Source organism: Rhinolophus hipposideros (genome assembly GCF_964194185.1).
Source record: "Rhinolophus hipposideros genome assembly, chromosome: 6".
Lineage (NCBI taxonomy): Eukaryota > Metazoa > Chordata > Mammalia > Chiroptera > Rhinolophidae > Rhinolophus > Rhinolophus hipposideros.
The window spans coordinates 88,037,548-88,049,574 of NC_138052.1; the positions used below are offsets into that span (position 1 = coordinate 88,037,548).

The 12,027-nt window shown below is 41.7% G+C and overlaps 1 protein-coding gene across 2 annotated transcripts in view; it reads right to left on the bottom strand.

Moving 5' to 3' along the window:
* Nucleotides 1-8,108, bottom strand: part of FARSB (phenylalanyl-tRNA synthetase subunit beta) — a 65,784-nt gene extending 57,676 nt beyond the window's left edge. For both annotated transcript variants that reach the window (XM_081050745.1, XM_081050746.1), the window contains exons 1-2: nucleotides 8,014-8,108; nucleotides 900-955 (exon numbers count right to left, since the gene is read on the bottom strand). In XM_081050745.1, coding sequence (XP_080906871.1) covers nucleotides 900-955; nucleotides 8,014-8,071 — 114 coding nt within the window. In that variant the 5' untranslated portion in view covers nucleotides 8,072-8,108. The remainder of the gene's footprint in view (nucleotides 1-899; nucleotides 956-8,013) is intronic.
* Nucleotides 8,109-12,027: the final 3,919 nt, after the last annotated feature.

The following is a 12,027-nucleotide window of genomic DNA, read 5'->3' on the forward strand; positions in this document are numbered from 1 at the left end:
TCAAGCATACAGATGCTCATTAATATTAAAAAGAAACTTCCTGTAATATTAGTAAGGCGGCAGGAGAAACAAGGCAAGACAATGTACATTTTTGTCAGCCTGAAGATTTTTTAACCTTATAGTTATAAAACACTGACTAGATAAAGAAGATAAAAGGTTTAAGAAAAAAAAATACCAATTACCAGAGAAACATTAAATTATCTTTTTAGTTTTAAGTACCAGTGTCTTTAATACATAACCATTATTAGTTAATTTATTTTGCAAATTAATTTATTTTGCAAATAAAGCCATTTTTTAATATTTTAATCATTATGCAATCAAAAGACTAGGAAAATGCTTCATAATCATTTTTAGAAGCAATTCTTCAAAAATGGGATGTCAGTTTACAAGATCAATGTACTCGTATACAGTAATGAATTAGGAATAAATTAACGCTGGTTAAATAAGCATGGAGGAAGGTGGGGCTGGGGGCACAGGAAGTAAAGGAGGGGGAGCCAGAGGCCAAGGAGACAGCAACTCACTCTGGCTAACGCAACATTTCCCCTGCTTCCCAGGCCCCTTTCCATATGGTTAATCTGCAATAAGGCACCTCTCTGCAGGGAGCTCACTTTGATTCTTGAGATACCTGAGATGGTCTACCCATCCCCACAGCACTAGCCTGATAACTTGAAGTGACTGCACACAGAATAAAGCATGACCACCTTTTTAGGTTTTAAGCAAAGCAAGAGACACTCTCAAAACCAGAGCTTAGCCCCTTACCACAGAGAACACCGACATCACCATGGCCCACAAGTGTTTCATCTTATTCCACCATAACGTAACAAAGACAAGCGATAGTAAAACTCTGAAAAATTGTGCTTATATAGAGAACATTTGAAAAATAAATATATGATACATACGATTTCATCAAGTTCCAGGCCAAATTCAAAACACAGTTCATCAAATTCTTCGTCAGCTAGAAAAAAAAAAGATTGCTAATTTTAATCTGATCAGCACAAATGAAATGAGTATATATGAGGTGTGATCAAGAAATACAGTAAATGTTTAAGTAAAACAATTTATTACAGTCAAAGACACATTGCCATTAACCCTCTTCAAAATACTCCTCCTTGCTTCGAACACACTTACCCCATTGTTCTTGCCACTTTCAGAGGCAGTTCTGGAAGTCTTCTATCATCATTGTCTTTAGCTGTGCTGTTGTGGCTGCCTTGATGTCCTGAATCAATTCAAAATGTTTACCTTTCATGGTCATTTTGACTTTGGGGAAGAGCCAGAAGTCACACGGTGCCAGACCCAGTGAATAAGGTGAATGAGGATACACCATAATGTTTTTATTTGACAGAAATTGCCATACCAGAAGTGATGTGTGACATGGGGCCTTTCCGATGGGATCACAAAATACAGCGGATACTGCTGCCGAGTGCCATCCAATGGAAAGGCAGGGATCGTTAATACGGGAAGTGGTGCATCGACCCTTAGTAACAACGCGTGACAAGTTTCAACTTGTTCGGTGCAGTCTGTTGAGTGTGAGCTACAGTTGAGAGAAGATGTGTTTTAAAGTGTGCAGTAAATCATACACCGTCATGACAATGCTCTGTGTCACACATCGCTTCTGGTATACGGCAATTTACGGTGTGTCCTCATCCACCTTATCCACAGGATCAGACACTGTGTGACTTCTGGCTCTTCTTCCCCAAAGACAAAATGATTCAGGACAGCGAGGCAGCCACGACAGCACAGCTAAAGATACTCACGAAAGAGGATTTCCTGAACTGCTTCAGAAAGTGGCAAGAACAAAGGGATAAGTGTGTTCAAAGCAAGAAGTATTTTGAGGGGGGTTAATGGCAATGTATCTTTTACTATAATAAATGTTTCTTTATTTAAACATTCACCATATTGTTTGATCACACTTTGTAAGTTGCATTTTCTTATTAATTCCCTTATACCAAGCATACTAAATATCAGCCATCAGGTATCACCATTTAAAAACAAAACAAAAAAAGCATGAACAAAAAAAAATTATAAATAAGAAAATGCACACAAAACTATCAAAGGACTGATTCATCTAATATCAACTACAGAATTAGTTTACCAGCACTGGGAAATTTACATTTACTTATAAGAAAAACATTAAGTAGGGATTGAATATCAAGTAAGCTCCAAATCACAGATCCAACACAATGGAATAATGTCATATAAATCCTATCGTGCAAGATTCTCTGAGGCAGCCTGCCAGCTGGCTTTGGAGCCAGGGCAATCAAATTCTGACTATCCCACTTACTAGTTCTGAGAGTTTGGCACCTTATGTAAACTTTCTAATTCCTATGCCTCATCCATAAAGTGGATCAAAATGCCTCATTCATAAAGTAGAAGTTTACAGCCATTTATTTATAGCACAAAACTGTTGGAAAGATTTAAATGAGTTCATGCAGCTAATGGGCCTGGCACAGTCGCCTGAATGAAACGTAGTAGGTCTGCAATAATTAATGGTTCTCTTCTTTATTTTTAAATTACATTCTACTTTGCTTTGCTACCTGATACAACATTTTCAGGGTTTTCTCATTACCAAAAGTTGGACACAAACCATCATTACCAATATATCCTAGTGAAAAGCTTATCTTACGATTCCCAATTCCCATAAGATGAAATGTAATTTGCAACATGGATGAATCGAGATTACCATGCTAAGCAAAATAAGTCAGACAGAAAAAGTTGAGAACCATATGATTTCACTCATATGTGGGATATAAAACTGAAAGCAACAAACAAACAAGACAAACAAAAAACAGACACAGACAACGGTTTAGTGGTTACCAGAAGGTAATGGAGGATTGGGGTGGTAGAGGTTAATAAAGGGGGTCAAATACATGGTGATGGAAGGAGAACTGACGTTGGGTGGTGAGCACACAATGCAACATACAGATGATGTACTATAAAATTGTACACTTGAAACCTTTATAATTTTACTAACCAATGTCACCCCAATACATTTAGTAAAAATTTAAAAAATGAAGAAAAATTCCTGATCCTGACATTGAACTTCAATTAAATTCAACAAACATTTATTGAGCACCCACCATATGCTAGCACTGCACTATGTGTGAGGACTGCAGAGATAAACAAAACACAAGTCCTGTGTTAACGCCTTCCTAAAGTAGTGAAACCACCAGCTGTGTAAATCTAGTGATGCTAAGTGCAAGGTACAGAGATGGCGCAATGTAAGCAAAGAGCTCCACTTCGGGTCAGCTAGGTCTTCACAGAAAGGATGAGTGCATTAGGCAGAGATTATGGGTGAGTCAACAGCATGGCACATTTGGAAAGTTCCATATGGACGAAACATTAAAATTCATGTCAGGAAGAGATACCATGGAACAAGTAGAAGTCAACGCATGACAAGCCAAGGGATTTGCCCTTTCCTGCCTGCAGACAATGGGGAAGTTACACTGAGTAATGTTCAGCGGAGCAAAAGCATGAGCTGCATTTTAAAGAATGATGGCAGAGTAGATAAATGTCTAATCACTATGCTGTATACCTGAAACTAATATTGGATGTCAACTGTAATTGAAAAGAAAAAAAAAAGAATAGTGGCACGGTGGTGCATGGATGGGGGCAGGAGAGCTACTCCAACAGTACAGGTGAGACGACGAGGTTTCAATTAAAGCAGCAGCAATGAATATGAGAAGGAAGAGTGTGAGCAACGTTAGCGGTAAAATCCCTAAGACTCAGTGAGGGAATGGGAGTTGGGAACACTGAGTAAGGAGTCGAGATGACACCTTGGTCTCTGGTGGGGGGTACCATTAACGGGGGCAGGGAATACAGAGGTCCCCAGTGATCCCTGCCTCCTGGCATTCATACTCTTGTGTGAACTGAGGTCTGAAGCAAGCCCATGAGTGAGCTGAGGAGCATATTCACCAGCCCAGCCAAACCTTGAGCTGACTGCAGGCCCAGCTGACAGTTTGACTACCTAAGTGGTGACAGACCCAGAGCCAGAACCAGCCAGCTAAATCCCTCCTGACTCCTATCTCTCAAAAAGTATGTGAAATAATAAAGGCTTGTTGTTTTACACTCCTTAGTACTGGGGTAATTTGCTGTGTAGCAGTAGATAATACAGACTTTAGTCCCTGGAGTGCTGCAGTAGCAGAACCTGGGGAAACATGGGAATGGCTTTAGATTCAGGAGGTGAGCTTTGAGAGTGTAAATGAAAACCGAGAGTGCCTTGAAAAAGCCTCACAGTCTTTGAAAAGGATAAAGGTGAAGATATGGAAGAAAGTGAGGTGGTGTTATTGGAAACTTGACAGAAGGGGAATCCTTTTTATGTAAGGCAGAGAGTTTAGCAATTCTGTTGTCGACAATTTTGTGGACTATAGAAAATGTACCTAACCAACCGGGTAATGTAACGAAGGTTTCCAATCAATGCTGAAAGTGTCGCCTGGTTTTTCACTTGCTGCTTAGAATGTGAGAGAAGAGATAAACTGAAGGAAAGATGTCTAAACAAAAAGAAACCAGGACTTGATGGCTGTAAAAATTCTCAGCCTCGCCAGATGTAAAACAATGCTAAAATTAAGAAATTACTTCTGAGCAAAGAGCAAACCCAGAGCACTACCAGGAAAACATGGTCCAAAGGTGAAATCAAAGATATGACTGTAAAATCTGAAGACTCAGAAAGATCAAAGGTACTATTCACTCAGAAAAGTAAAGGGTGTGTGCCTCAAAATTCACTGTCACGCTGAGCTTAACAAAGGGCATGGTATCAAAAGCCCAAGGTACAGAGATTTGTGGGTGGTGTGGCTTTTGACTAATGAAATGGAAGCCAGTAAAATTCACCACAGACCCACGAAGTTTTCTAAAAGAAATACATATACAGAAACACTGTGAGCTTGAGCTGAAAGGGACAGGAAAAGGACAAAATGACGTCTCTGAACCCCCAAAATTCTAGTTGCTGGCCGCAGACTGAGAAAACTAATCAGCTGTAAAGCACCTGTTTTCTTTCAGCTAAATAAATAAGTAAATAAAAAAGGATCACTCAGAGGGTGGAACCAAGAGCCCGCTCGGGCCAAAAGCCCTAGAGAATGATCCTAGGCCTTGAGACCGACGTGAGAACACCCAGCATCTGCCAGCTTGACTGCAGAACTGCCACAGACCAGTGACTCTTTCTGTCTCCCATTTCTCCTGCTCTGAAATGTCTATAGTAGTTATTCTATGCCTGTCCCCCACTGTATGTCAGGTGTGGGTGGGGCAGATAGCCTGTCTCTTTAGCCTCTAGGCCAACAGTAACTGTATGCAAGCAGCTGTGCTTAAGGAACCACACTGGAAGAGCCTCATCCACACCTGGCCCTGATTTAGATGAGATTCTGGATTGTGAGCTGCTGCTATGATAGGATGACACTTCTGGGGACCTTAGGAGAGCGAGAGCGTATTTTCGGTATCAGAGGAATGTGAATCATTGGGGACCAGAGGGCAGACTGTAGCAGTTAGCCTCCAAGAATACCCACCTCCTGTTCACACCCTGTGTAGTACCCTCCACATTGTGCCAGAATTGGTCTCTATCTCCTAGAGAATATGGCAAGGGATGGTATTTCGTTTCTGAGATGTCACTGAATACTGTGGCTTCCCTTTTGAGCATTCTCTCAATTATCTGTTATCTCGGACCTCTCACTCTGGCACAAACAAGCTAAGTTGCAAGCAGTCCTACGGAAAGGTCAATATGGGAGACACTGAAGTCTCTGACCAAAAATCAGCAAGGAACTAAGTGAGGCCCGCTCGCTGTGGGGACAGAGCCAGGAGTGCAGTTTCCAGGCTCTCGGCCTCACATGGAAGGGTGCTGGCTAGGGTAGTAAATGGCCATCAACTAACTGGATGGCCATCAGCTGTAACCAGTGAGCCATTGGCCACTGATATAACTGCCGTGGCTATGCTAGCAGAGAATGGTGCCTGGCAAGCAGGGATTGCAGTTAGCAGGGCGGATTGTGGATTGCAGATTGTGAATTGCAGAGGCGGATTGCAGTTAGCAAGTGAGGTTGGTTGGCAGAGAAGTGGACGGAGGGTTGCAGATCGTGTGGCTCCTGCTTCCTGTGTCTCCAACCCAACTGCCAGCGAGACTATAGTGGTATGACTCCCCCATCTATGGCTCCGTGGGTGTTCCTTTTTGGCCTCACCAGGTCCTGCGTTCTTATGTGGGGAGTGGGACCAGAGACCCTGCATGACACCCCGCGTGACACCCGCCAAAAACCACTTGAGTGAACTTTGAATTAGATTCTCTAGCCCATTAGGCCTCGAGCCGACTATAGACCTGGTACCTGGTCTCTTACAGTACCTCTCTCTCTTACAGTAACCTGGTGAGAGATCCAGGGTCAGAACCACCCAGCTAAGCTTCCAATCCTTGAACCTCAGAAATCATAGTTAACAAATTGTTGTTTTAAGCTGCTAAGTTTGGGCATATGTTATTTATTACTTATGCAGCAATAAATAACTAAATGGTTATTGACCAAATTGTACTGAATGATTAAAATACGCTTGCCAAACATGCTTTTCCAATTTTGACCTCAACCAAATTAACAATTAAAAGGTATCAAGAGAAAACACATGAAATATAAACTAATGATGAGTATTATTTCTGACCTGTCTGAAGTACATCTCAATAACATCAATCTTTCTGACTGAAATTTTAACGAGTCAGCAGCTGTCAGATATTTGTGGAAAATCAAACCAACCTGATTTCTCTCAATATGAGAAAAAGAGAGCAGGAAGGTAGAGAATGTATTAAAACATCAGATGACTGTAAATAGGTTATGAATCTCACCATTTTTTAAAACCTGGATTATTTCTTACTTTCCCAGATAGGAACTGATCAGTGTATTTGGCAGATATCACCTTGTGCAGTTCAGGTAAATCATACAGCATTAGTGAGAATACTATTTAGAAGGATGAGTAAGAAATGTAAACAAGCATATTATAAAATAAAAAGTGTAGAGAATTAGAGCTGGGTTCAGATGGCAAGAGTATTGCCTCTATTTTCAAGGGCTTATGGTAGAACTCATCAGGAAGTAACACTTCAAGAATACATAGTACCTCAGAGTGGAACTTTAGAATCATCTTTAAAAGCTAACTTTCACAGTCGTATCGTAGTCTCCAAAGCAGTATCTGTTAAAACGACTAGGGCTTTGTTACCATATTGAGCTCTAACACCAAAGATAACTCACAAATCAATGACTACAGCCTTTATACAAGCTGATAATTATGGGGCGGACAGATGTCATCTCAACTGCTACATCTATATGGCAACTGATAACTGTACTTAATGTTTCCCCTTGTAAAATGGTAGAACTGAAGAAGAGATGAAATGTAGCATGAAGACTAAGCCCACCGAATACACTCCTACTCATTCAGGTCTCAGTCCAACTGTTACCACCCTGTCTAATGTTATTCTCGGCACAATGTCTCTTCTGTTTCCCGCATAGCATTTAACACTATCCGAAATTACGTTACGTATGTGCTAATAATTACTGTTTACCTCCCTCATCAAGAGTGTGATGGTGGACCTTACGTGTCCTGTGCACCGCTGTATTCCCCAAGCGCTTAGAACAGTGCCTGGCATACAAACAGGCGCTCAGTACACATTAACAAAACAGAATACTGTCCCCCACCTCCTGCTCGATCTTCTCCCACCCCTTCCTAAATGGAGTTCACATATTGCTCTTATTGCACTCAACCAGTTACACCTGGGATGCAATTCCGTCCCCTGGCACCAGGCACGCAGTAAGCACTCCACGCGCGACCGCTGAATGAATGGCGAGCCAGGTGCGTGCGTGTGATGCAGACAGCTGCGGCGAGAGGGGTCCCTAAGGCCACATCCACCCAGCTCGGCCGCTCCCGCCGTCAGCAACCCCCCTCCCGACGACCGCCCGAGGCCAAGGCGACATGAACGTTGTCGCGATGCCCGTTTTTCAGTGTGTGTGGGGGGGACCCCGTCTCCGAGGAGAGCCACAGTGCCCAGGTCACGGGGCCGGCACTCACTGTAAGTCCGGCCCAGGGCTTGGAACAGCGCATCGCGCTTCACGCTGACAGTCGGCATGGCGAGAAGGGACAGCTGCGCATGCCCAGAGAGCGAGCCCGGGCTCGGCGACAGAGGTAGGGAGGACCGGGCCCCCCCACCGTGCGGGCTGTCTTGCATATTGGCAGTCTGCTTTCCACAGCTTCTACTTTCGTTTTCATCTGAAGGCAAGTAAATCGCCACTATTAAGCTCGGTAGATACAGATGCGTTGCATGAATAACCTACAGGTTCGGAAAGGAGAAATAATTGGATAGACTATGCGAGGATTTGATGGGCAGTAAAATGGACAGACTGTGAAGGCCCTCAAGCCACCAACGCACTACGGACGGATGACGCCCAACTCAGTGGGCAGGGCAAGAGGGGCGGGGGCGCGGGAGGGGGCGGGGCCTCGAGATGCAGAATCGTCGTCTGGAGGTGGCGAGAGCGTGAATGGGCAGGACTTCAGGCATCCGGGAGAGGGGGATGTGCCAGTCCGAGTAGTGGGAGCACGAAAAACTGTTAACAGACCTCAGCTATCACTTCATTCTTACACACAATCTCCCTTGGACATTTCTAAGTGTTATACCTGTGCTTTTTTTTGAACCTTACAGCAGCCCTATAAGGGAAGTTTCAAAAGACGTCTTTTGAGAAGTAGAAACAGAGTCAGTGCTCTCTACTGGCAGATGCTGTGCTCAGTCCTCTGCTGGCATTAGCATGTGTCCTCCGTTAACAACCCTGAATGTAGTAGGCTAGATAAACCTCCCCCCACCAAAAATATTAGGTCCTAATCCCTGGAACCTGTAAATGTTACCTTCAGTGGAAACGGTTTTGGGGGCTTAAAGATTTAAAAATGGTGAGAGTATCCTGGGTTGTTAGAATGGCCCTTAAATGCAATCACAGGTCCTTAGAAGAAGGAGGCAAAGGGAGATTTGATAGCGAAAGAGGGGCAGACATTGTAACCGCGGAGGCAGAGATTGAAGTGATGCAGCCCCAAACCGGAGAATGGCAAGAGCCAACATAAACTGAAGAGGCAAGGAATGATTCTCCCCTAGCCCTCTGGAGAAGGCCTGTAGTGTCTCTAGACACTTGGATTTTGGCCCAGTAAAATTGATTTTGGACTTCTGTTCTCCAGAGCCATGAAAATAAATTCCTTTGTTTGAAGCCACCAAGTTTGTGGTAATATGTTACAGCAGCCATGGGGAATTTATACACCAGGGTAGGTGCCACCATTATCCCCATTTCACAGATGATGAAAGTGAGGCACATGCTATCTGAATCACCCAGCTCTCAAGGCTGAGCTGAGGTCGTTCCGCAAGGGAGGCTTGCCCTTATTTTTTCTACTGTACAATGAGGAAGGGCCTCCAAGGCCATTCCAAAGAGGAGCAGTTGCTGGGTTGGATTTAAGCCTCCATGATTGCCAATCAAGCAGTTTTTCACTATATTAGCTTCCCTCTACAGTGCCTTCCCAGTGCCCAACATAACAGATTGGCAGAGTCTCCAATTAATGGCAAACATCTTCAGTGCCAAATAAAACTCTCTCCCCAAATTGGTCTCTGTTCAATTAATGAATAAAGGACTTTCTGAATTATTACATGCTGACCTGCTCTCCTCTGGGCACTCCAAAGTGTTCTGTGGCCTCTGAACCTCCGTTTCCTTATCTATAAAGTAGGGATAATAATACACACCTTAGAGAATTGTTGTAAGGATTAGAAATAATACTCATAAATGACTAGTCTAGTTCTTATGTCATAGGTCCTGGAAACTGGGCTGCTATAATTGCTATCTATTCTCCTATTCAGTGTCCTGACTATTCTTGAACCAGATATTCTGAGACCACCCAGGGACATTCTGTTCTCACCTCCCACTTACCCCAACTCATTGGTCCTGCTTTGTGCCTTTGTGCGTGCGCGCACACACACACATCTTCTGTACCTTCTCTATAACTAGCTAAACTGTTAGAAGATTCTAATGGAAAAGGAAAAACTAGGCCACAAGTGCTCATCACAAATGGCATCAGCTGACCGATAGGAAAGATACTTGGAAACGGTGAGATAGGGTATCATAAAATGTAGGTAGGTGCTTCTCTCATCTAATTTTAGGCCAGCCTGAGAGCAAGAATGAGATGGCAGCATTTTTCTAGAAATGAAAGATGAGCTGGCTAATAAACATTAAAAAAATTCTCCAGTCATTAGAAATTAAGGAGGTGCAAATTAAAATTATAGTGAAATATGTTTTCATAGCCACCAGACTGATCAAATGTGAAAGTCTGACAAAACAAGATGTTGGCAAGAAAGTGAAAGTATGAACTGATAACAACCACGTTGGGAAATATGGCCTTTCCTAAGAAATCAGAGCATGTATTTACTACCCAGCAGTTACAGTCCCAGGACTATTCTCCAGGCAAGCCCCTAGTCTAATGTACCGGAAGACCAAATATTAAGACTGTTCGTAGTTATATCATTCATTATAACAAAAAGCAGGAAACACCCCAATGTCCATTAGTACTAGAATTGATAAACCATTGTGGTAAATTCATACAATGCAGCACGTACAGCTGTGAGATGAATAAACTACAGCTGTATGTATAAACTTGGATAAAAAAGTAAATCATGAAAGCATATACACAACATGGTGCCATTCATATAAAACAGACACACAGGCTAACCTAAAGAGGCTATTGTTTAGGCACACATCAATAGATATCACATAAGGAAAGTGGAGGGTAAACACAAAATCTCAGACTGCATAGTTCTGAGTGGGATGGAAAGGATGCAGCCTGGGGAGTTGAGATACCAAAAATATTTCAAAAATATTGGTAATGTTCTATTTTACCTGGTATACCTTCATGGATGTATTGCAAGGAAGTAAAAGTGAAGGTGAAAAACAAGAGATGAAAGTGGCACTCTTTTTTGAGAGAGGTAGACAAATGCTTGACCTATAGCTGAGTAGAATAGGAATACTCAATATTTGACTTCAAGTTATTTTTTTCATAAAGAGCTGTTTTTCAAAGTGTTAGTCTAATTTATAATTATTTTCCTTTATAGAGACTGGGTTTTAGAATATGTTGTAAAAGGTCTTTCACCACCCCAACATTTTTTTTTAATCATGTATATTTCTTAAAGAACTTGAATGGACTCTTTTTTTTTTTTCTTCCCCATTTAAATCTCAGATCTTTCTGAAATTTGCTTTGGTTTTGGAGCAAGTGAATGAACCAGCTTAATTTTGTTTTCAGTGATCCGGTTAGCGCAACACAACTTATTAAACAAGTTTCTTTTGCCCACGAATTTGAAATACCTTCTTTAGCATATATTAAATCTTCATGTATATTTGGGTCTATTGCTGAACTATTCTGTTACCAATACCAAACTATTTTTAATTATTATAGCTTTATCATACATTTTAATATTTGAAAGAGTTAGTGTACCTTCAACAAATTCTTTTTCAAAAATATCCTGACTGTTCTATCATGTTTATTTTTCTAGATGAACGTTAGGATTTTAAGTTCTGAAAAACATTCTTTTGATATTTTTTTAAGAATCAAATGTAATTTATGGGTTAATTTAGTGATCGTTCTATCCAAGAACCACAGCCTCTATGCAAGTTTTTGCACATGCAGGGAGTGACCCACTTTAGAGCCTTTGAACCAGCAGTTCCCTCAGCTAGAATCTCCTACAAGTCTTCTCAGAAAGACCTATGACTATACTATTTATTATGGTTATTAGATATAAATGTCTCTCCCTGTTAAAGCAAAAGTTCCGTAGAGCAGAGACTTCTTGTGTTTTGTTCACTAAAATATGCCAAGAGCCTCAAACGGTGACTTGGCATGGAGCAGACCCTCAATAAATATTTGAAGTTTTCTTTTAATGATAGGTATACTTGGTATATTATCTTTAAAAAAACACATATACTTCAATAGAAAATAAATGGACAAAGGAAAAGAACAACCAATTTGTTAAATACAAACAGAAAACAAACAAAAAATGAGGAGGAAAGGAGA